Consider the following 26,643-nt stretch of genomic DNA (forward strand, 5'->3'; position numbering starts at 1 on the left):
GACAGAATGATCTTGGTTCATTTCCAAGGCAAACCATTCAATATCCCAGTAATCCAAGTGTGTGTCCCAACCACTAATGCTGAAGAAGCTGAAGTTAAATAGTTCTATAAAACATTCTAGGATTAACACCCCCCAAAAGATAACCTTTTCATCATAGGGGACTGGAATGCAAAAGTCAGAAGTCAGGAGATACCTGGAGTAACAGGCAAGGTTGGTCTTGGAGTACAAAATGAAGTAGAGTAAAGACTAACAGAGTTTTTGCCAAGAGAATGCACTGGTATAGCAAACACCCTCTTCCAGCAACACAAGAGAAGCCTCTACACATGAACATCACCAGATGGTCAATACCGAAATCAGACTGATTATATTCTTTGCAGCCAAAGATGGAGAAGCTCTATACAGTCAGCATAAACAAGACCAGAAGCTGACTGTGGCTCAGATCATCAACTCCTTATTGCCAAATTCAGACTTAAATTGAAGAAAGTAGGGAAAAACCACTAGACCTTTCAGGTATGACCTAGATCAAAGCCCTTATGATTATACTGTAGAAGTGACAAATAGATTCGAGGGATTAGATCTGATGGACAGAGTGTCTGAGAACTATGGATGGAGGTTTGTAACATTATACAGGAGGTGGTGATCAAAACCATCCCCAAGAAAAAGAAATCCAAAAGGCAAAATGGTTGTCTGAGGAGACCTTACAAACAGCTGAGAGAAGAAGAGAAGTGAAGGGCAAAGGAAAAAAGGAAAGATATATCCATCTGAATGCAGAGTTCCAAAGAATAACAAGGAGAGATAAGAAAGCTTTAGGTGAACAATGCAAAGAAATAGAGGAAAACAATAGAATGGGAAATACTAGACATCTTTTCAAGAAAATTAGAGATACGAAGGGAACATTTCATACAAAGATGGGCACAATAAAGGACAGAAGTGATATGGACCTAATAGAAGCAGAAGGTATTAAGAAGAGGTGGTAAGAATACACAGAAGAACTATATCAAAAAGGTCTTAATGACCCAGATAACCACAATGGTGTGATCACTCACCTAGAGCCAGATACCCTGGAGTGTGAAGTCAAGTGGGCCTTAGGAAGAATTCCTACCAACAAAGCTGATGGAGGTGATGAAGTTCCAGCTGATGTATTCCAAATCCTGAAAGATGATGCTGTGAAAGTTCTGCACCCAATTTGCCAGCACATTTGGAAAACTCAGCAGTGGCCGCAGGACTGGAAAAGGGCCAATTTTCATTTCAATCCCAAAGAAAGGCAATGCCAAAGAATGTTCAGACTACCACGCAGTTGCATTCATCACATGCCAACAAGGTAATGCTCAAAATTCTCCAAGCTAGGCTTCAACAGCAAATGAACAGAGAACTTCCAGATGTACAAACTGGATTTAGAAAAGGCAGAGGTAACAGATCAAATTGCGAATATTCGTTGGATTATAGAAAAAGCCAGGCAATTCCAGAAAGACATCTACTTCTGCTTCATTGACTATGCTAGAGCTTTTGACTGTGTGGATCACAACAAACTGTGGAAAATTCTTCAGGAGATGAGATACCAGACCACCTCATGTGTCTCCTGAGAAGCTTCTATGGAGGTTAAGAAGCAACAGTTAGAACCAGACATGGAACAACGAAAACTGACTCATAGTTGGGAAAGGAGTACGTCAAGGCTGTGTATTGTCACCCCGCTTATTTAACTTCTATGTAGAATATATCATGTGAAATGCCAGGTTATATGAAACTCAAGCTGAAATCAAGATTGCCGGGAGAAATATCAGTTATCTCAAGATATGCAGATGACACCACCCTAATGGCAGAAGGCGAAGAGGAACTGGAGAGCCTCTTGATGAAGGTGAAATAGAAGAATGAGAAAGTTGGCTTAAAATTCAACATTCAAAAAACGAAGATCATGGCATCCAGTCCCGTCACTTCATGGCAAATGGGCGGGGAAAAAGATGGAAACTGTGACAGACTTTATTTTCTTGGGCTCTAAAATCACTGTGGACAGTGACTGCAGCCATGAAATTAAAAGACTTGCTCCTTGGAAGAAAAGCTATGACAAACCTATGCAGTGTATTTTAAAAAGCAGAGACATCAGTGAGACAAAGGTCCATATAGTCAAAGCTGTGGTTTTTCCAGTAGTCATATACAGATGTGAGAGTTGGACCATAAAAAATGTAGAGTGCCAAAGAATTGATGCTTTCTTATTGTGGTAGTGGAGAAGACGCTTGATAGAGATCAAACCAGTCAATCCTGAAAGACATCAACCCTGAATATTCATTGGAAGGACTGATGCTGAAGCTCCAGTACTTTGGCAGCCTGATGCAAAGAGCTGACTCATAGGAGAAGACCCTGATGCTAAGAAGGATTGAGGACAATATGACCCAGCAATCCCACTGCTGGGCATACACACCGAGGAAACCAGAACTGAAAGAGACACATGTACCCCAATGTTCATTGCAACACTATTTATAATAGCTAGGACATGGAAGCAAGCTAGATGTCCATCAGCAAACAAATGGATAAGGATATTGTGGTAAATATACACAGTGGAATATTACTCAGTTATTAAAAAGAACTCATTTGAGTCAGTTCTAATGAGGTGGATGAAACTGGAGCCCATTATACAGAATGAAGTTAAGTCAGAAAGAGAAACACCAATACAGTATATTAATGCATATATATAGAATTTAGAAAGACAGTAACAACTATCCTATATGCAATGCAGCAAAAGAGACACAGATATAAAGAACAGACTTTGGGACTTTGTGAGAGAAGGTGGGGGTGGGATGATTTGAGAGAATAGCATTGAAATATATATATTACCATATGTAAAATAGATGACTAGTGCAAATTCGGTCCATGAAGCAGGGCATTCAAAGGTGGTGCACTGGGACAACCCAGAGGGATGGGCTGGGGAGGGAGGTGGGAGGGAGGTTCAAATGGGGGACACGTGTGCACCCGTGGGTAATTCATGTTGATGTATGGCAAAAACCACCACAGTATTGTAAAGAAATTATCCTCCAATTAAAGTAATTAGTTAAAAAATAGAGATTGAGGACAGGTTAAGAAGGGAACGACAGAGAATGTGATGGTTGGATGGCATCACCTACTCAAGGGACATGAGTTTGAGCAAACTTCGGGAGATAGTGAAGTTCCGCGAAGCCTAGTGTGCTGCAGTTCACGGGGTCAGAACTAGTTGCGCGTGACTGAGCAACTGAACAGTAATATATACAAGACTTATTACAAAGATTTTATTGTATATGGTTTGAAAATTTATTGTGACTTAGTATGCTTAAAGTAGAATAGACTTATCCATGATAATTTTCTCTCAGTACATATGTTATGCCTCTTTTTTGTTACTTTAATAAAATTTGCAGAATATACAACTCTTTATAAAGTAGTATTTGTTTTCCTCTAGATTATGTAGTTGAGAAAGTTAAAACTCAAATGTAAAATGTTTTCTGAAATAGCCTAGAAATGTATTTTTCCCTGGATGGTTAGTACCCATTGAAAATTTATATGAAAATTTTTATCCCTCCTGTATATATAGGCTACTATAGGAATGGGCTTCCCTGGAAGCCCAGTTGGTAAAGAATCTGCCTGCAATTCAGAACCCGGTCTGATTTCTGCGTCAGGAAGATCTACTGGAGAAGGAATAGGCTACCCACTCCAGAATTCTTGGGCTTCCCTGGTGGCTCAGCTGGTAAAGAATCTGCCTGCAACGTGGGAGACCTGGGTTCAGTCCCTGGGTTGGGAAGATCCCCTGGAGAAGGGAAAGGCTACTCACTCCAGTATTCTGACCTGGAGAATTCCATGGACTGTATAGTCCATGGGGTTGCAAAGAGTCGGACACGACTGAGCGACTTTCACTTTCAGTTTTCATAAAAAAGCAGAAAAAAAAAGTATCAAATATACTAGAATAGTGTTTGTAATGGGGGAGGACCATTTGAAATCACTAAAGCAAGGATTTTTTTCAAGGACTCTTTATTTATATTAATAATCTTTGAAGTACAAAGTAAAAAGTCAGCCTTGGCAGTCTGTTGACTAAATTCTTATTCACTTAGTAAAAAGTTATTAGGGCTTATGGTATTCATATGTCTAAAATGTCCGTAAATAAACAAGCTGTCTCCAGTATTCATTTTTCCTATCCCAGGAGTTCTACTGACCATGAAGGACTTTTTAAAAAAATGAATTTGCAGAAGTAAAAAGTAATACTTCAGTCTTGTGTCCCATAAATATTGTGCTTAATGGAGATGTAGTAACTGCTATGAAAAAGGAAATACCTGTGTAACAAAAGTACCATCATATTACTACAACCAAAATGTCCTGTAATTATGTTTTAGGCACTGGGGATATAATGATAAACAAGATAGCCATGGTTGTCTAGAGGAAAAGACAGATAGAGACAAGTAAACAGATAACTACAAATGTGTATAAGGAAGCAGAGTAACAGGGCGGGGGGAGAAGTTTATTCTAAATAGAGAAAGCTTCTTTCAGGCAGTATTTTACCTATGACCAGTTTTTAAAAGACATGGCAGACAATAGCAATAATAACTTATTTACTGTAAGCTGGTCCTGTTCTAAGCATTTTACATATATTAAGAGGTATTTTAAATATTTAAGCCACACAGAATCCTGTGTATTTTTTTTGTCATGATTCTCATTGTGCAGAAAGGGCAAAAAGGGATTTGAGTAGAACACGGGGACTGATGAGAGGAGCCAGCATGTTAACCCTCGGAGTCTGGTTCCAGAGCGCATCCCATCTTGCTGCCTTTCATGTATAGGGACCCTGAGGTAAGAACGGAGCCTTACCTCCGGGTAAGAGGGTGCAAGGGTGCAAGATTGCTCAGAGGCTAGTGACCAGATCATGAGGTGACATTTTGTTCTGTAGTCTTCGGGCCCTGTTTCAGTTTGGTTTTGGAGAGAGGATGATTTTACAGTTTGAGAAAGACTATCACTTAAAATAACACCTGTCCAGTTAGTCTAAGCCATTGATTGTCATGGAAAGTGCAGTTATATCAAACCAGTAACTTCAGCTATTGACTGAATTTCATACAATCTGCCAGCATTGGGATTGGTTAGTGCCATGGTTCTGTTGATTAGTTGTCAGAAGTGGGTATAGGATATCAGTTAAATATCTCTGAAAAAAGTTAGAAGTCTAGGGGAACAATATAACCCTGATGTTTGTCCTTGCTGAGATATGTTCCCAGTATCTTAGCCCAAATTCAGGAACTCTACTTGTTGCTGATTTTTTTCTCTTTATCCTCTCTTCCTTTGCTTTCTCTTCTCACCTGTTCCATGGCTTTGCATAAAATTGAATGAATTACAATCTTTGGATTATATGATACACTGTCATCATTGAACTAAAATAACATATATTCATTTTATTCACTAGTTATTTTAAATAAATTTCTATTATTGTAAACTGTTGAGACCATCTTTGTATGTTTCCTGCCGGTACTTGTGCAGGACTTTCTTTGGGATGTATCACTGCATTACTAGGGTTAGAACATTCAACAGTATCAAACTGTTTGCCACTTTATGCTTCTGCCCATGCTATATAAGAGACAAAGTTAGATGCACACCATTTTCAAGACTTGGCATTTTCAGACTATCATTTTTGCCAGTTTAATGGATATGTAATCATATCTTGTGATTTTGATTTATATTTCTCTGATCATAAGTGATGGCTAACACTTCTTCAAATGTTTATTGGACATTTAGTTTTCTTCCTTTGTGAAATACATGTCTCTCGCCCAGTTTTCTATTGGGATAATTGTATTCATTTATTAAGGTACAGATTTCCCCAGTTTTATATGTTCTTCTGTGTGTGTGGTGTCTGTGTATGTATATTAATAGTTCTCTATAATTTTACTACATGTGTAGGTTTGTGTACTCACCATAGGTCAGATACAGAACAGCTCCATCACCACAAGAATCCCTCATGTTGTTCTTTTATAACCACACATCCCTCCCCACTTGCCACTCCCTGTCTTTAAACTGTGGCAACCAATAAATTTGTTCTCCATTTCTAAAATTTTATTGTTAAAAATACATATTTATAAATGAAATCATAACAGCATATATATACCCTTTTAGAATTTTTTCTTCACTCACCATGATTCCTCAGAGATTCATCTAAGTTTTGTATATCAATCCTTTTTTATTGCTGAATAGTGTTTCATGGTATCGACAACCATATATGGATATTTTTAATTACATTTTCCAGTTTACTGTTGATGTATAGAAGTTCAGCTGACATTGATAATAATATCATATCCCACCACCTTGTCAGGCTGTCCTTTATTTCTAGTTTATCTGTAGTCTTTTTTCCTATAAACCATATCATCTGTAAATAATATTTCTCCCCTTTTTAATTCTTACGCCTTTGGTACTGCTCTCTGTTATTCTCTTTCTCTCTCGGTTTTGGACAAACTGGGACATCCAAAGTGGTGATAGTAGCCACATTTATCTTACTGTTGACTTGAAAAGGAATGCTTCTAGTGTTTCTCCATTTAGGATGATGTATGTCTGTATAACATTGTTATGAAATGTGTATTTTATAAAGCCAATCTTTATAACTAATTTTCATAATAGAGTATATAGTTTCAGAAGTGTTGGTAGTATAGTAAATTTTGAATTGCCTAAAATATTAAGTAGGTATTCATATATATCATTTGATGATACTTTTTAAAATCTGTTTTTTTTAGTGTTGTTATAATTGCACAGAGTTCAAGTCGAAGTTAAATTGTTGTTTAGTCCCTAAGTTGTATCCGATTCTTTGTGACCTCATGAACTGTAGCCTCCAGGCTTCCCTGTCCTTCCCCATCTCCTAGAGTTTGCTCAAACTCATGTTAATTGAGTCAGTGATGCCATCCAAACATCTCGTCCTCTGTCCCTCCCTTCTCCTCCTGCCTTCAGTCTTTCCCAGTATCAGGGTCTTTTCCAATGAGTCAGCTCTTCGCATCAGGTGGCCAAAGTATTGGAGCTTCAGCATCAGTCCTTCCAATGAATATTCAGGGTTGCTTTCAAAACAATGAATGTTAAGCATTTGAAAAATACCTTTAAACTACTTTAGCCGCTTAAAATACATATGCATATGTATATATTATTTATTCTGTGGTATGGATATACTGCAGTTTGTTGAATCATCCACCCATGAAGAATGTATGCGTTTTTTCAGTTTTTGTTACAAATAAAGCTGCTGTGAACATTTGTGTACAGGTTTCTGTGTAAGCGTAAGTTTTCATTTCTCTGGAATAAATGCCCACAAGTGCAGTTTCTGGATTTTATGGTAATTGCATATTTGTGTGCCTTTAAAAAAAAATTTGTAGTTCTTTATATATTCTTGACATTAATCCTTTTGTAACTTTTATGTATTACAGAATCTGTTACCACTTTGTAAAGTATCTTTTTATTGTGTTGATGAATGAAAGTCCTTAATTTTATTATCCTAAGAGTTAACTATCTTTCATAGTCAGTGTGTTTTTTTTAATTTTACTTAAGAAATCTTTTTCTACTCATAGATCAAAAAGATATTCTCTTCAGTTTTTTTACTAATATTTTGATATTTTGTTTTTGAAATTTAATCTATCGGAGACTCATTTATTTTATACTAAGGGACTTTACATGCATGGGAATGGTTTTGGCTTTTGTCTGTTGCATTGAGCAGTATAACTGTACTTGTACCAGTACCACATTGTCTTAATTACTAGAACAATTTAAGCCTTCGAATCTAGTAGGACAGATCTTTTCTTTCTGCTCTTCAAAAGCATCCTGGCTATTCTTGGCTTTTTATTTTTCCGTATACATTTTAGTCATTTTTTAAAAAACCTTACAAAGAACCAAAATTTTTCATTTTACAAAGAAAACTGAAACATTTTTCAAATGTTAAACATTTGAAAAAGACCTTTTAAGCTACTTCAACCACTTAAAATATCTCTGTAATACATAATAAAAAGAGTTTTAAAGCTCTTGAAACTTGAGGTGTGGTTTCTATATAGCATTATTAAGTTAAATTATATTTGGTTTATGTCATTATTCACATTACAGAATAACAAAAAATGAGTTCACCATAAGATTCCTTTAATAAGATTCATTAATACATGTAAATTTGGTCAAATGATTTGATTTACTAAACATAAAATACATATTTAGATGTAATTTATATATAGTTCTTTGTACTTTTTTCCCCTCCTTCTCTCCACCCCCCCCCCCCCACTTTTTATTTCTCTCCCTAAGTCTTATCTTAGGATTCTAGTAATCATAGATTTGCTTTAAAAAATCTGTTTTATTGCTTCATCTGAATATTACTGTTCTTAGTGTGAAAATTATAGTTTTAGAACTGGAAGGATCTGTATCCCTTAGCTTAGATCTGTATTTTACAAGTGAAATAATTGAATTACTAAAAGGTGATGAACTTGCACAATGTAATGTTGCTCCAGTGAATAAGCTAGTACTATATATGTATGTGCAATTCTCTCTGTACCATTAAATTGTGATACCACCTGAGGGGAAAAAAGGATAGATTCAGTTGATATCATCTTAATAAAAATTGTTAATTTTAATATATTATTATGCTTAAACTATTTTATTCTAACAGGCGGGGTCTTAGACCTATTCCAGAAGCAGAAATTGGATTAGCAGTTCTTTTTGTTACTACAGAGAATTACTGTGATCCACAGGGCCAGCCCAGTACAGGTAATTAAAATATTATTTTATTGATTCTTCAGCAACTTTATATGTAAATAGATGATAAGCTGTATGTACATTATACTTGCCACGGTGACCATTTTCACCATCTTTTAAAGGTCATATGTTTATCCATTCATTTATTCATTCAGTAAATATTTGTGGCTACTAAGTACTTGGCACTGTTGTAAGTACTGAAGGAACAGTGGTGAATAAAGTAAACAAGATACCTTTACTGTGGCAGCCCACTCCAGTACTCTTGCCTGGAGAATCCCATGGATGGAGGAGCCTGGTGGGCTATAGTCCATGGGGTCGCAGAGAGTCGGACACGACTGAGCGACTTCCCCTTTCCCTTTGTATCCTAGAAGTCAGGATTCAGACAGTTAACAAGCATCCACATCTGATAAGTTCTGTTAAGGCCAAGTACAAAGGGAAGGCTGAAACAAGGTGACCTGATAGAGACTGGGAGTAGGTTCTTTTAGATTGGGGGTCACGTATGGTCTCACTTAGTATGTCGTGTTTGAGCTCCTCATGTCCTGAAGTGATGGGGAAAGGCAGCGATGGAAGGATCTCGATAGCAGAATTCCAGGTAGAAGGAACAGATCACAATCACACCTGTGTGGAGAAGGGATTCCAAAGGCCCCGAATGGAAGTGGGGACATGGGTACAAGCTCCTGTGGAGGTCCAGTTGAGAGGGGCCTGGTGCCTTGGACCAAGACGGGCAGCACAGCAGAGAGCAGAAAAACAAACGGAGGCCAGGTCTTGGAGCTAGGCCCAGCAGGTCTTGCCTGTGTAGGATTTAGAAACAATTTAGATCTAGTCTTTTGGCATGAATAACTGGTTGGATGAGGGTGCCATTTATGGAGATGAAGAATACATATTATAATCATCTCCACATTGACTATTACAAAAGCCATTTTACGCAGAACAGCTATTACCCTTTTTTAAAAAACACACTCCCCTGCTTTTTTGATAAGCTGATGATGCCATTAAGAAGGTGGTTCATTTATTTTTTCCTTCTCACTTCTTTACCTTAGATATGCTTACATTTATTGTCCTTTCTAACTTTTCTTTGTCTAGCTATGAGTGCATCCATTCAGTATTTCTTTATACATTTATTTGCATCCTAGATTCTTTTTAATAGTTATTTATCAGCAGTTACTGGACTTGAACCAAAAGACAAGTTATGACAGCACCACCTGATTATGCACTCCAGGCGGTATCACAGGAGGTATCATTTATATTGTAGCCCACTGAATGGCACCTATAGAATTGGACAGTGTACCTACTGATTGGCAATAGTAGCTGCCGTTGCTTAAATTTGCAAAGTTTGCAGTGCTTTACATATGGCATTCCAATTTAATATGCAAAACAATCCTTTTAAGAGGGATGACATTTTTGCATTTTGTAGGTGAGGAAACTGATGTACAGAGAGGTTAAGAAATTAGCCAGAGGTCACATAAGAAATAATTTAATTCAAACTGACTCTTTAAGTCAAAGCTGTTATGATAATATTCTATTGCTTTTGTGATTGATGGTGTGAGGGTTACTGGAAGCAGATATAAAAGGATAGACAGCTAGTCCTTAGATTTTATGATTCGGTGAGAATGTTTATTCACCTGAAATCTCTACCCTTTCCCATGAGTGCACTGGATATACTTCGGTCTGTAAACAGTTAACCTTCAAATACAGTTTTAAGAGCTTGTGAAGTTTTCATTATAGTTGTGGTATGGTGACTGTTTCCTCAAAATTCATGACTGAGATTCTTGGAATTTATCCTTAGAGTCAGAAGTAAAGTATCTCTTCAGCCTCTTTTAGAAAACTACTTTGATGTAGATACCAAAAGTGAGCCATATTCTTGGAGAAACTGTGCACTGGAGAGCTCCCAACCCTTTAGAAATAGCATATACTGTAGATACTATTTTGTTGACAGTGGATTTCTGTTCTGTTATAGAAAAAACAAAACGCTATGTATAATTTCAGATTTTAACAACACAACAAAAATATGTAAAAACAAACAATCATTGAGTCTATGTGAGTGGCTCCCCTTTCCCAGTACCTGTTCGGGACAACTGTCCTTTGTTTTTCTTTCAGAAAACTGGTTCTTAGTTAGATAGGTGCTTCAGAAACATTTTTTAAATACAGATTCACATTCTGTATAATTCAGGATATTGCGGGATGCAGCCAAGGCATCAGATTTTTTTGGTTTGTTTTGTTTGATTTTAACCTCCTGTTTATTATATAAACTCCAAGAAACTAAGAAAGGACTGAGCTAGAGAGGAGTACCCAGACCATCAACTTCAGTCATTTTTTACTCACCCAAGACCTGAAATTCTCCCTCTGTAGCTTCTGCTCGTGGGGCTTGCTACCATCAAGATCCTGCCCTATTTGAACCCTTGTATCTTTCTTTCCTGAGGGCTGTTACAATTGCCCCCAGTGAGAGTCCTGCCTCCACATTCATCTGTACAGTTAATTTTTCACTTTGCCACTAGAATCACTTTCCCATTTCCTAAAAACTTTTGCTTGTTCTTATTATCTGTCAAATAAATCCTTAAGCCCTTTGTCTAGATTTTTGAGCTTTCAGCAGTTTAGCTGTGGCCTATCTCTTCCCATCCTCATCTCTTGTTTAGTATACTTCCCTAGAGGTATATATGACATGTTTTTTAGAACTTCTTAATTTATTTGGGAGTAATTCTAACTTATAAATAAAATCCCTCATGTATAATATGCTGTATTTGTATGTGTGCCATGCTCCCTGACCATGCTCATCATGGCCCCTGTTCCTAGAATGCCAACACTGCTCTTCAAAATCCGACTCACTTCACAAATGCATACCTCCTTCGTGAAGTTTTTCTAAGTTTTTTTTCCTCTCTCACTACTCTTCTCCAGGTTAATTATTCTGTTTTCTATATCCCAGTAACTTTTTTTGCATTCCAGTTAGAGTTTCTTTCTACTTTGAAAAATCACCAGTTGTTTCCATGCCTGTTTCAGCCACTAGATTGATTGTAAGCTTTTATTAATTTTGAATTCTCTGATATCACCAAGGATGATACTTGTTTGTAGTTGATATGAATATTTGCTTAATTGAACTAAGTTATTGGTACATAAGATTATCTTTGCTTGAATGGGCCAACAAAGTTTTATCATTTATCAAAATTTTTATTACATTTCTGCTGTTAGAAAGGTATTTATGGCCAGAAGGTCCTAAGAGATCATCTAATCGTTCTAATAATAAAAGGTAAGAGACCTGAAGGCTAAGCAAAGTTAAGGTCCTGTAAATAAAATGGCCAAGAGTGTGTGTGCTCAGTTGCTAAGTCATGTCTGACTCTTTGCAACCCCATGAACTGTAGCCTGCCAGGCTGCTCTGTCCATGGATTTTCCAGGCAAGAATACTGCTCTGGGTTGCTTTTCCTCTTCCAGGGGATTTTCGCAACCTAGGGATCAAACTCATGTTTCCTGCATTGGCAAGCAGATTCTTTACTTCTGAGCCTCCTGGGAAAAGCTCCAAAATGGCCAAGACAGTTCTAAAATTTGGGTTTTCTGACTACTAGACCAGTACCTTTTCTGTTGTGTTATTTCATATGGAAACATGGTCATAACAAATTGGTAAAATCTGTGTTATAATTTCTTGCATATATTCATAGGTAGGTCTGTGTGCGTTCTAAATCATAGCCATCTGACTTAAACAATTTTACAACACAGCTAGTTTGAGGGGAACAGAGTGAATACATTTCCTGCCTTTTCTTCATCCTTTGTTTCCTCTTTTCCTTTCGTATTCATTCATTCATCTTTCAACAAGTATTTTTTGAACAGTTGTTATATGCCTTTAATTATTCTGAAAACTTGGAATAAAGAGGTGAACAGGTTAGAGCAAATCCCTCTCATTATGGTATTTTAGCAAGGAGAGCGTTGTCCTTAATCTTACTGTTAACAAACAGTTACTCTGGTTCATTAGGTTCAATTTATGTGTTTCTTTTGGGCTTGCCTCATAGCTCAGTTGGTAAAGAGTCTGCCTGCAATGCTGGAGACCCAGGTTCGATTCCTGGGTTGGGAAGATCCCTTGGAGAAGGAAATGGCAACCCACTCCAGTATTCTTGGCTGGAGAATCCCATGGACAGAGGAGCCTGGCGGGCTACAGTCCACGGGGTCGCAAGATAGCGACACAATTTAGCGACTGAGCCACCACCACCAAGTGTTTCTTGTAGTGATTATATACCCAGTTTTAATGACTGTTTTTTGTAAACTGTTCAAGCTAAAATGAATTTTAGGGTATGTATGTAAAAGGAATGCGAGTGAGCTTTTAAGGTGTTCATATAATGTGAGTGATAGAAGTAACTTAAATACCTGAATTTGGAATTAGTAATAAACATTTATTAAATACATCCTATGTCAGGAGGATATAACAGTGATAATTTAGTTTTGATACTTAGTAAATGTCAACTTAAATTTTTTTTGTTGTTTTCTTAATTCCATTAACTTGTTTATATCCATTATATACCAAACATTGCTCAGAGATTGGAGATGTAGAAATGAGCAAGACTCAGTTCCTGTTCTCAAGGAGGTTCCAAGTCTAATGAGAGCAAGTAACAAGTATGGTATAACGTGATGATAATAATAACAGCAGGCACTTGCATGGAGAAGGAAATGGCAACCCACTCTGGTACTCTTGCCTGGAGAATCCTGTGGACGGAGGAGCCTGGTGGACTGCTGTCCATAGGGTTGCACAGAGTCGGACATAACTGAAGCAACTGACTGTGCGTGTGTGCATTGGAGAAGGAAATGGCAACCCACTCCAGTGTTCTTGCCTGGAGAATCCCAGGGACGGAGGAGCCTGGTGGGCTGCCATCTATGGAGTCGCACAGAGTCGGACACGACTGAATTGACTTAGCAGCAGCAGCACTTGCATAGTCCTTACTATGTTCCAAGATTTATCTAAGTGCTATCCATCTATCAATTCATTTTGCCCTTAAAACATGTGAGGAAAATATTGTAGTTATCCTCATTTCATAAATGAGGAAACTAAGGCACAGGGAGTTTAAGTAACACAGGTCACACAGCTAGCATTAAAAAGTTAAAAAGAATGTGTTAACAGTTAATAGACTGATGTAAAGGGTGGTAGGGGAGCCAGAATAAAGGGCAGCTAATTCGGTGTGGGAGGTTTAAGAAAAGTATTCCAGAAGAATGGCACTTGAGTTAAATTTCTATCCTGGTATATAAAATGATGAAATGATCATTATGGTTTTCTGGAGTAGCCAAAAAATGTCTGTCTAAAACTGTTTATGTCTTCAAATAGTATATTCCTTCTGAAAATTAAATTCATCTTGATTTTGATTTGTGTAGATATGATAGATATACTTTTCATAGGGGGAGAAATTTTAATTTTTTGGTCTCCTGACTAAAGCATAATTTGAATTAGAATTTAAGTTGAGTTTATTTTTATTTAAGTTGATAATCGTTTAACAGGAAAGATTTGAGGTAATTTTAGCATGATTTGGTTCAGATAAGCTCATCACAGATGCCAATAGGCTGCTGCTTACAGGCTTTGAGTATTTGGAGAAAACTGGGTGCTGTAGTTAATTCCCTCAATGTGGCACACTCCTAGCAACGTTCCGTGACCAAATGTCCTTCTTGTGTCTAGCAATTGTGATTCTTTCTGTCACTTCTGTGATTTACAGGATTGAAGACAACAACTCCAGGTCCAAGCCTTTCCCAAGCCTTACCAGCCAATGAAAATTTAATGCCAAATGCCTCAGTGAATACTAGAACATATGTAGCTGACACAGAATCAGAACAAGCAGATACATGGTAAAGCTTCATTGATAATGAACTATTGTTATTATTCTATCAATAAATTAATAGTATATTTAAGAAGTAAAGTCAATGCCTTATCAAGTTGTTTCTTGGGAGATGAAGTATTTGGAGTGTGGGATGCCAGGAAAAATAATATTTGGGGACAGAGTTTAGCAAACCTTATAAAGTACTGGAAAATAATATTTTTGGCTCTATGGGGTATTGACCTCCGTCACAGCTACTCAGCTCTGCCGCTGTAGAATTAAAGCAGCCATAGACACATGTAAATGAGTGAGTGTGGCTATACTCCAATAAACTTAATTTACAGAAACAAGTGGTCAGCCATGTTTGTCCTACAAGTTGTAGTTTGTCAACTCCTGAAATAGATACTTATGTTTTTTTTTATTCCTTGAAAATGTACATAGAAGACTACAAAGAATTACAGTTTCATTTGTGACTGGTGTTTTATGGTTCTGTACCTAAAGAGGGTTTTTTTTAATTGTTTATTTTTTTGGAAAGCAGGGGTAGCTCATAAGTATCCCATGGCATTTTTTTGCTTAAGACACTATTTTAAATCCATAATGAATTATTCATATTGAAAGATACTTATGGTAGCACTGTATTATACCATAACTAAATTTTCACTGTACCTATGGTTTGTATTGAAACTGTGTTTAACTTTTAAAAGAGAAACTATTACTTTTTAAAAAGTCAGCTGAATGACAACTCTGGGTTTTTTGTAAAATATGAATGGCAAAAAAACACACATAAGAATAGCAAAGATAATATATATTTAACCATACATTGTAGACCTGTGTGTTTATATGTGGGTTTAAAATATTTTTCTGTTAATCTAGAGTTCTATTCTAGAGACTGCCTTTTGGTTGGAATGTCACCATTTCAGTTCACTGAAAGTGATTGAAATACCACATTATATTTACTAATGGAATTACTGCTTGTTCTTTTTCTGAATTTCTAGTTTTTAATCACTTTTTTTTTACATGCAAGTAATTTAAAAATTTTAAACAAACCAAGAAACACTTAGGAATATGATGGTTTAATTTATAATAAGATACAGGGTTATTATTTCATGTGTGTTTAGCAGTTTTTTTATAGAGCAAGCCTGACAGTATGTGCTGTAGGGGATGGAGAGAAAAGGATATCATCTATCTTCAAGGAGCTTTGATGTCAAAGGAGCTGCTTTCTTGAACAATATATTATAAAATATATTCAATAAACAGTTACTTCAAGACAACTATATTCTAAAGCTGTATTATATTAGTGCTATTTAAAGGACTTTGTTTCTGGATAAAAATTGCTGTAAATTTGATTGTTTACCATACATTCTTTTCTTTTGCTGCAGTATGGATTTGAGTGAAAGACCAAAAGAAATAAAAATATTTGGAATGGAACCAAAATGTCGAATACTTTCACAAGAAACGTCCACTGTGAAGAAACCCCACAAAATAAGCTCTAATAATAATATAGTCTCAAATACTCTGGTTAGGATGAAAATCCCAAACTATCAGCTTTCACCGACTAAAGTCCCACATGTAAATAAAAGTAGAGGTTGGCCTTCTCAGCATCAGCAAACCAACTCCATCAGAGACTATTTTCAGCCGCTTACCTCTCCCCAAAAAAGGTATAATTTTTAATAATAGTGCTTTGTGCTTCTAAAAATATTCATACTTGTTTTATGATTGTAGAATGGTACTAAGTTCATATTCTGTGTAAGTATGCTTCTGTAGAAAGCTGTGGCCCTTTGAGCTTATTCCCTCTCAGAAATGTCCACATTGCCTTCTTACCTAAGTTCATTTCTGCTGCTGTTGTTCAGCTGCTCAGTGGTGTCCGACTCTTTGCAACCCCACGGACTGCAGCACGCCAGGCTTCCCTGTCCTTTACCATCTCCTGGAGTTTGCTCAAACTCATGTCCATTGAGTCAGTGATGCCATCCAACCGTCTCATCCTCTGTCATCCCCTTCTCCTCCTGCCTTCAGTCTTTCCCAGCATAATGGTCTTTACTAATGAGTTGGCTCTTTGCATCAGGTGGCCAAAGTATTAGAGCTTCAGCTTCAGCATCAGTCCTTCTAATGAACATTCAGGATTGATTTCCTTTACAACTGACTGGTTGATCTCCTTGCAGTCCAAGGGATTCTCAAGAGTCACTTAAGTTCATTGGATAGATTTTCTCTCATTTTTTTCCTTCTGTTTCATTTGCTGAAAAGCTTTCCCATACCTGAGTTTTTTTGACCTACCTGTTTCCATTGGTTAGGTCTCATTTCCTCTAGGACCATGCTCTATCACTTATTCTTAATTGCTAGCACCTTTAGTATCTTCTAGGTCCTTTTCTTCTGTATTCTTCTGATTCAAAACTAAAAAAGACTCTATCTCATTTTTAGTTTTTAAAACCTTCCCTTGACTTGATTTCTTCCTGAGCTACTGCTCTTTATCTTTTAAATTCACTGTTAAACTTATAAGAGGACATTATTGTTCCCATTTCTGTATGAAATATTTCTTAACTAACAGTATTTCATCATGACCTGACATCCTTGAAAGTAATCACTGACACACTTCACACCTCTAGTGGCCTTTTGGTAACACTCAGCTCTTCAACCTTTGTTCTCCTTGTGATTTCTTCTTGATTTTTTGTGGTAGTGTCCCAGTTTTTCTTTTTTCTTTTTTTTGCCTCTCTGACTTTGCTCCCATTGAGGACTTCTTTTCTTCCTACTATGTATATTTCATTTCAGGTTATAAATGGTCAGTATATTTGGTCCTGACTTAGTAGTATATCACTCCTACTTTTCCACAGAAATCTGCTCTTTTCCCTAATCATCGGTGTAAAACTTTTTCACCCCTGTCATTGCACTGGTATGGAATTTTGTTAGCAGTTTACTGTGTCAACATCTTGACCCTTTCTGCTCTGCCTCCCCAAAACAGTGCTGATTCTTATTTTAATTGTCTTATAAATATCTCTCTTTCCATCTGTTTGTGTTGCTATCTTTCTAACTCAAACTCTGATTATTAGAATTACTACAGAAACCTCTTGGTTGGTTTATCCAGACCTCGACATTAGTTTAGATTCGTTAAGGTATCACTCTTAACTATTCCAGTTCGACATGCAGGTTATAAACTGCAGAGCAGAGACCCAGTTTGTGTGTCCTCTGTGGCCTCAGTACCATTTAAATGAGCTAAGTATTCAGCACTTACTGAGTGAATGATACAGTATTATATAGAATGTACATTGTCATATATTCACATATATAGTCTTAGACTACATTCTGGATTTAGCCACTTCAACTTGAATCTGGCTCTCATGAACTGAACAGGTTTTAGTCCCAGGGTAATTTTTCCTTGCTCACAAGTTCCCTACATTACAAAGTAAGCTGTTTTTTTTTCTGACAAGTTTTTTGTATTTTATATTCTTCTACCTTTTCCTCACACTGATTCATCAACTATTGCAACTTTTAAAAAAGAAGATAAATATCTATTATTTAAGCTATGGGATTCATCAGTCCTATCAAAACAGTCAAGTGTATATGAATTATGTACTATTTTCAGATATCTACTTTTTTTATATCTGGTGAGATTGTTAATCATTAAAACTAGGAATATTGTCAATTAAATGAAGAAGGGGGTGAATATTGCCAAACTAAAAAATTACTTAGCTGTGTTCATTTTCTGTTTTTCTTTTCTTCTCTCCTTTTTTGAACCCAAGGGAAAGGGATGAAGAAAATCAAGAAATGTCTTTATCCAAATCAGCAAGAATGGAAACGTCTTGTTCTCTTTTAGAACAAACACAACCAACTACATCCTTGATAAGGAAAAATAAGGATGAGCACCTATCTCAGAATGTGCTTGTGGAAGAAAACCCAGATAATTCATATGCAGATACCAATGTAAAACCCACTGTGAAAAATTATGCCAATAAGTCTCTTTTTACAGAAAATCTAAAATCAAAAAAAAGAAAAGAAATTGATGATTTAGCCATAGAAGATGAAGTATTGGAACAGTTATTCAAGGATACAGAACTAGAGTTAGAAAGCGAAGTGAAAGTTCAAAAACAAGAGGAAGATATCAATGTTAGAAAAAGGCTACGATTGGATAAAGAAACAAATGTCACTTTTAATGATGAAACAATACCAGAAAGTAACAAAATATCTGTAAGTAACATTATTTATTGAGAAGTATTGCAAATAGGAACTTAGAATGTTAAAAAGTACTTTAGATATTTGTATTGACAGTATGAGCAGAACTTCTGTTTATTTGGGGGAAAAAATTAGAATCTTCTACACCCCATATTAAGTATAAGAGTTTGTTGGTTGATAAAGTAAATGTTAAAAATATAATGATTCTTTGTTTATAATAGATGACAACAACTAAAATTGTTATTCATGATTGTTTTAATAGATTTCCAGGCTGTACTGTTTTATTACATCAGACATTTGGCCATGATGTTAAGTATAGGAGGTGCTTTAATAGAGTAAACAGGCACTGAAAGATGAAGAAAGTTAGCAAAACAAAGTATCTACTTAAATAAATTTTTAAGATAGAGCATGTGTAACATCATTAGAGATTTTTAATTTTCATTTTTATCTTTAATGTTCTATCCTCTTTTCATGAATATTGGTAATTTGTTTTACTAGCTTTGTTCTAAGACAACAAAGATTAATTTTTAGATTGTTTCCTATTTTATGCATTATTAAGCAGCCTACTATTTGTAGGTTAGTTACCGCATTAGGTGAGAGCACAGATGCAACAATGTGATAAGCGTTTGTTGAGAATCTGAAGATTCCCGGGTAGTGCAGTGGTAAAGAATCTGCCTGCCAAATGCAGGAGGTGCGGATTCAATCCCTGGGTCAGGAACATCCTCTAGAGTAGGAAATGACAACCTACTCCAGTATTTTTGCCTGGAAAGTCCCATGGACAGAGGAGCCTGGTGGGCTACAGTTCATGGGGTTATAGAGTCAGACACAGTTGAGTGAGGATGAGAACCTAGTGTGTATCAAGCACTATATAAATCTGTAACTGTTATTAAAGAATCAGAATATATGTCCTGTTTAGCCTATACCCTGGAGAAGGGAATGGCCACCCATTCCAGTATTCTGGCCTGGAGAATTCCGTGGACTGTATAGTACATGGGGTCACAAAGAGTTGGACACAACTGAGCGACTTTCACTTCACTTAGCCTATACACTGGTATCTTCACATGAAGGAAAAAGTCCTCATTGTTCATTACTTCTTATGAGTGAATACTTAATGCCCTCTTTGGACCAGTGCATCAGAATCACCTGGTGAGCTTTTAAAAATAGGGATTCCCAGACCAAAGGCCCGGAGATCCTGATTCAGCATGTCCAGTTTTCTTTCCAGAAAAAATTCCTGCATTGTGTTAAGAATTCCTTTGCTGTCTTTAAAAATTCTAAGATCAGTGGCTTAAATAAGATAGGATTTTTTTTTTTTTTCCTGTAGAAGATGTCCAGAGGTATGTAACCAAAGCTGCTTGGTAGTTGCTGGTATTAATTTCCTAGGTGTATGTCTTTCTGCTCCATGAGATGGCACCTCTGGCCATCAGGTCAGCTTGCCTGGGAGGAGGAAGAAGGTGGAAAGGAAACAGGGTAAAGGGCTTTCCGCTTGAGTCCATTCTAAGGAGCTTTCTCAGAAGCCCCACTTGATGACTTTGGTTGTTGGCCAGGATTTAGTTATGGTCTTTGCCAACCCCAGCCCTAACCCTCAATCTCCAAGAGGGTCTGGGAAATGCTTTAAACTTAGTACATCACTTAGGACAACACTGTCCCTTAATTAATATAAAAGTTATATTAATAAGGGAGAAAGAGTATGGATACTGAGATATCTGTCAGCAAGATTGAGAACTTCAGAGACAGACAAGTCTATTATCAAAGTTTTAAAAAGGATTAGTTGTCATGTTACAGAAAAGATTAATTGAACCAAGAGGTTTATATATCCTATAAGTCACTTCTGTAGCAATTTCCATTGTAGTGGAGAATTAGATAAGTTGATTTAATATGGCATTTGATGAAATCCAAGGGATGTCCTAAATTTAATAAATTTATATCCCTTTATAAAGATGTTTATTAGATGTATTTATTCTACTTTCACTCTGAGTTTTCATTGTCACTTCAGCTCCAGACTATACAAGAATCTGTGTTCAGGCTAGTACTTAATACTATAGTCTTTAGAAAGTCAGGCCCTATTTACGTTACTTTGGCCACGCCTTTGGGAATGCCTTGTGGGATCCTATCCTCCTATGTTTCTAATTTTTCCTGATTTTTTTCCTAGTCTTCTTGTCCTTTTACATAGTTTATATCTTTTCTAATGGGCTTTTTTTTTTCTTTTTCTTAAATTCTTTTGCAGATGGGTCCACCACTTGGCAGTATCACAGCTCTGTCTGACAGAGCTGTAGTTTTAGTCCCAGAATACTTTGGTCAATCCTGTCTGCAAATTAATTCCTATGACCTGCTTTGACCACACATTCTCTCAGGGCTCATGTCACCCAAGGAACTGGGCATTAGGGCCCAGAGTGGGAGAGACAAGAAGTGAGCATCATATACCCTCCAGTGATATGAGAAACACTTTTAAAGTTTTTTAAACAGTTTTTTGTGGACCTGGAAAGACATTTCATTTAATGCCAAGGTTTATATGCTGTATAATGATACCAGGGAATGTAATTACTTTATTTTGCTCTATGATTCTGCAGCATAATTTCCTTTGTCCTTTTTTTATTTTTTTTTTCAAGGATTCATGATATTCTGAATAAAAACAAGGTACAACATAAATATGTCGTAGCATACTTTTGGAGAGTGAGTAGCAACTTGATTGTGACATGCTTCTGGAAATACTAAAGTTAAATCACTATATTTATACTTTTTTAGTAAGAACCTTGTTAACAAAAGTATTTTTGCTTTCAATATAAGATAATTGTTTAAAACTTTTTTGAAAAAGGAAATCCAGGCGAGAATACTGGAATGGGTTGCCATTTTTTCCTCCAGGGCATCTTCCCAGCCCAGGAGTTGAACCTGCGGCTCCTGCCACGTCTCCTGCATTGCAGGCAGGTTCTTCACCACCGAGCCACCAGGGAAGCTCAAGACGGCAAAATTATGATACTTCTCTCTGGCATTGGCTTCCTTAGCTGTATATCAGAAGGACGTTTTCTAAAATACATTGATATTAGAATGATCATTTTTCTGTTTGGGGATTAAATATGGATTCTAGCATGTCTGTAAGATTTCCTATAAGCTAAAATAGAAAGCTATCGGCTAGATACCCCTGTTAGGAGCTTATCCTTATGTGAATGACAGCTGTGCCAGAGTCTTGGCTTTACTTTCAATTCCCCAGTCTTCATAAAATGCCGACATGACTCCACATCCTTGTTAACTTTCCTCCTAACAGCACCCACTGTCTACAGAAGTCTCTTCTTCACCTCTTTTCTACCCTTCTATTTTGAATTAAGGTTTCCTCTTCTCTTAAATAACTATGTGCTTAGTCACTCAATCGTGTCTGACTCTTTGTGACACCATGGTCTGTAGCCCACAAGGCTCCTCTGTCCATGGGGATTCTCCAGGCAAGAATACTGGAGCGGATTGCCATGCCCTCCTCCTCCAGGGGACCTTCCCAACCCGGGGATCAAACCTAGGTCTCCCACATTGCAGGCAGATTCTTTACTGTCTGAGCCACCAGGGAAGCCTGTAGCATCTGTGAAAGCCCGGCAGTTACACCTGTCGTTTACTGGATACCGTCATATTGGCTACAGCAATGTACACTGACAGATTTGGAGACTGGCGTAGGAGTTACGCAACTTGCCAAGCTGACTTATCTAGGTTTTGACAACTGGGACAGAAATCCTTGGTTCACCCTATTTTAGCTGTTGCCTTTGTCAGCTTTCTCAAAATGTCATTCATTCTAGACACTGGGTGTGCTAACATGAAAGGCAGTCTGAGAGGATAAGTTTGATAGAACTTTAGAATGTAGAATCTCTAGGACGTGGTGATTAACTTAATAAGAGAAATGAGGAGAGAGGAAAAAGTATTGGAAAATTCCCAAGCTTACAGTCCAAGGCTCTGGGTATGGTTTTATAGTGTGATTCTATGAGATAGGAAATAAAAACTTGCTCAAGGGGATGAGCAAGTTTGAGGGAGTAAGACAGAATGGGGAAAAAAAGGTAGGGGGTTAAAATGTGATTGTGACAACAATTTATAGTGGGTGATGTATGTGAAAATACTCAATTAAAGGGTATGTGGTAGCCTTGGCATAGACATTTTTAATCTTACTACTGATAAATAACATTAATTTCTTTAGTCTCTAAGTAAGCTCAGAGTACATTTTGCTTTTTCTTTCCAACTTATTAACATTTTTCTGCATTTTTATTACTGAATCATTGAAAATTTGATGTAAAATGATATGCCCCCCTATTGTATCCAAAGGGATTGTAGTTTTTATTGAAAGTATTAGAAAGCTATCTGTGTAATGTACTTTTATCTAGTACATGAGCTGGATATATGAATATGAAGGATAGTATGATTTTATGCAAAGCAGTCTCCATTTTTTTAATAGATAAATACCTTGAACAATTAAAATAACTCTTCCTGGATTAAGGATATTTAACATTCAATTCTAAATAAATTTAGATAGACATCCTTAAAAATTTGTTTTTATTTTTGACTGTAAAAGTAATAACACAATCATGTAGAAATATGAAAAATAAAAATATAACAATTTGTTGATAATCCTATCTTCTGTAGATAGCCACAGTTAATATTTTGGCATTTTCTTTTTTAAATCTTGTTTTTCAAGTTGGACTCAAATGTTAATGCAATTTTATAGCCATTGTAATTCCTTTATATTATGATCATTTCTCATATTATACTCTTTACATAACTTGTATGAACTTAGATTGCTTCCAGTTCTTTACTCTTATAACTCATCCTACAGTCTTTTTCTAAATATATTTCTATTCTCATCTCATAGTTTCTCTAGGAAAGATACTTGAAAGTCATAGATCAAGAACATGAATAATCTCTAAGGTTTTCAGAAAGGTTCCATCTGGTAACTCTTATGAACAATATTTTTTATTTCTTTAGCAAGAAAATGAAATTAAGAAGAAGTGTGAGCTCAAGAAAGAATCAGTCTGGTCAACTAAAGAACTACCTGTGAGGAATTTTTTAATTTTATAAAGATTTAACTTATATTGACTGTCATTTCATTGATTTTTTTTACGAGTCTTCATTCTTAGGATTAAAACTGATTCTGTTTCTATAATTTTGGTCTATTTCATAATTATACTTCCTCTGGAAATGGACAGATCATATTATAAACATGGTATAGCAAAAAGAATGTGGAGAAAGCCTGAGTGTAATTCTCTGCCCTCTACTCCATAGATATGAGACTTTTAATAGCTCATTTTCACATTTACGAACTTCAAGTCTTTTGTTTATAAAAACACTTGATATTTCTACAATAGCGTTGTTGTTTATATAAAATAGAGTAATGGATATGAAATATTTGTAAACTCTAGAACAAACTACAGAAATATTAGGCTATTGTTATTTTATTAGAGTTCCTGATTACATTCTGTCACTGTCACATGAACCTTTTCTTTTTTTTTTTTTTAATTTTTTTTTTTTTATAATTAATTTTGTTTTATTTTTAAACTTTACATAATTGTATTAGTTTTGCCAAATATCAAAATGAATCCACCACAGGTATACATGTGTTCCCCATCCTGAACCCTCCTCCCTCCTCCCTCCCCACACCATCCCTCTGGGTCGTCCCAGTGCACCAGCCCCAAGCATCCAGTATCGTGCATTGAATCTGGACTGGCATCTCGTTTCATACATGATATTTTACATGTTTCAATGCCATTCTCCCAAATCTTCCCACCCTCTCCCTCTCTCACAGAGTCCATAAGACTGTTCTATACGTCAGTGTCTCTTTTGCTGTCTCGTATACAGGGTTATCGTTACCATCTTTCTAAATTTCATATATATGCGTTAGTATACTGTATTGGTGTTTTTCCTTCTGGCTTACTTCACTCTGTATAATAGGCTCCAGTTTCATCCACCTCATTAGAACTGATTCAAATGTATTCTTTTTAATGGCTGAGTAATACTCCATTGTGTATATGTACCATAGCTTTCTTATCCATTCATCTGCTGATGGACATCTAGGTTGCTTCCATGTCCTGGCTATTATAAACAGTGCTGCGATGAACATTGGGGTACACGTGTCTCTTTCCCTTCTGGTTTCCTCAGTGTGTATGCCCAGCAGTGGGATTGCTGGATCATAAGGCAGTTCTATTTCCAGTTTTTTAAGGAATCTCCACACTGTTCTCCATAGTGGCTGTACTAGTTTGCATTCCCACCAACAGTGTAAGAGGGTTCCCTTTTCTCCACACCCTCTCCAGCATTTATTATTTGTAGACTTTTGGATTGCAGCCATTCTGACTGTGTGAAATGGTACCTCATAGTGGTTTTGATTTGCATTTCTCTGATATTGAGTGATGTTGAGCATCTTTTCATGTGTTTGTTAGCCATCTGTATGTCTTCTTTGGAGAAATGTCTATTTAGATCTTTGGCCCAGAACCTTTTCTTTTGATTTTTCTGTTTTTTTCATCTCTCCCTTACTGTCTTTATCCTAGTCCTGTTAGCAGCTTGCAAATGGATATATAGTAAAGCAGTTTAAAAAACTAAGATGATCAGCCTTGGGCAGCTGTAAGAACGTGGATATGTAGGTACTTAGTTAATAGTTAATGACATAAAGAATCTCTTTCAGCAACAGAAAGGAATCTTCACACTGATTAAATAACTGTTAATCTGGAATTTAAAAAGTGGCTTTCAGTTAGTGAGGTGATGTGCCCAGAATTAGTGGTTGAGTTTTTTGAGGTGTCCAAACTAATAAAAAACATACATTATTGAAAATCAAGAAAACTTAAGTATAGTATAGATAACGTGTAGAATGGATTATATAATAATTTCAGTGTATGGTTTTAAGGAAAAGAAGCAAACTGTTTCTTGCCAAGAAAATATATACAAGAAGATAAATTGTTTATTGGGATGATTTTTATTAGAAGATGCTATTAAATTTCAAATACTTTATGGCTTTTTAGTCTTTTGTCATACATGAGTATGTTATAAATGTTTCTGAGGTTAGAGTCAGAAATACTACTTGAGTAATTTTCTGGTTTTGAAATAGATAAGATTTGATTTCAAGTACAAAGTTCAGATGTCAGAAATAAACCTTTTTTTTTAATTTTACTGGTTTTTCAGATATTTGAACTTTTTTATAGAGGTTCTTTAAGTGACAAGTAATTTTCCTTTTCCTTCTTATTTTATCCATCTTAACACTGTTTAAGAACAATTGTGAACTTCAGGATGGTGATGAGATGCTTCCAAAGAAAATGTTACTGACTGAATTTCGATCACTGGTGGTTTGTAACTCCACCTCCAGAAATGCATCCAATGTGAATAATGATTATGGTGAACTAAAGAATTTCAAGAAATTCAAAAAGGTATGTATTCCTTTAAAATGCAACAAGAGTGCAGTGTTTGAAATGTTTTTAGAAATATACTAAATAGTAATAAAAGCGGTTTATGTTGAAAGCTGATGCTATTTCTTCTGCTTAAAACAGTTAAAAGTTACTCTAGTAAGTACATACCCTGACACTTAATATATAAAACTTTATTAAGGTTGAATTCTTTAAAGGATGCTGTTTACCCATTTTTTTTTTTTTTCTACCTTACACAGTAGGCTTTTGGCTAGGGTCCTCCTAGTTCTTTTTCTTTCTTTCTTGTTTTGGTCATCTTTTGGTTGCTCAGTGCAGCTTATAGGATCTTAGTATCCAACTAGGAATCAAACCTGTGTCCTCAGCAATGAAAGCATGGAGTGCTGAAAAACTGTTTCTCATCCTATCTGTATTCTTTTTGTTTCTATTCTAGGGTGTTTGTTTCTTGCTCCATACTACTATTGACCTGCTAGGTTTTGCTTATGCATTTGATCAGAATACAGTAATTTTTTCAAGAGTGATTTCTGTGAAAGATGGCTTTTCTCTCAAACATGATCTATCTGATTTTTGCTGTGACTACAGGGTGCTGTAGCTTTTTCCTCTCGAATGTGAGCTACTATTAACAGTAGTTTTCTGTCTATGAC

The 26,643-nt window shown here is 36.2% G+C and overlaps 1 protein-coding gene across 3 annotated transcripts in view; it reads left to right on the plus strand.

Moving 5' to 3' along the window:
* Positions 1-26,643, plus strand: part of NBN (nibrin) — a 56,696-nt gene that overhangs the window by 19,180 nt on the left and 10,873 nt on the right. For all 3 annotated transcript variants that reach the window (XM_027561597.1, XM_027561598.1, XM_027561599.1), the window contains exons 8-13: positions 8,609-8,706; positions 14,373-14,502; positions 15,851-16,129; positions 18,203-18,647; positions 23,580-23,648; positions 25,850-26,005. In XM_027561597.1, coding sequence (XP_027417398.1) covers positions 8,609-8,706; positions 14,373-14,502; positions 15,851-16,129; positions 18,203-18,647; positions 23,580-23,648; positions 25,850-26,005 — 1,177 coding nt within the window. The remainder of the gene's footprint in view (positions 1-8,608; positions 8,707-14,372; positions 14,503-15,850; positions 16,130-18,202; positions 18,648-23,579; positions 23,649-25,849; positions 26,006-26,643) is intronic.

Source organism: Bos indicus x Bos taurus, chromosome 14 (genome assembly GCF_003369695.1).
Source record: "Bos indicus x Bos taurus breed Angus x Brahman F1 hybrid chromosome 14, Bos_hybrid_MaternalHap_v2.0, whole genome shotgun sequence".
Classification (NCBI taxonomy): domain Eukaryota; kingdom Metazoa; phylum Chordata; class Mammalia; order Artiodactyla; family Bovidae; genus Bos; species Bos indicus x Bos taurus.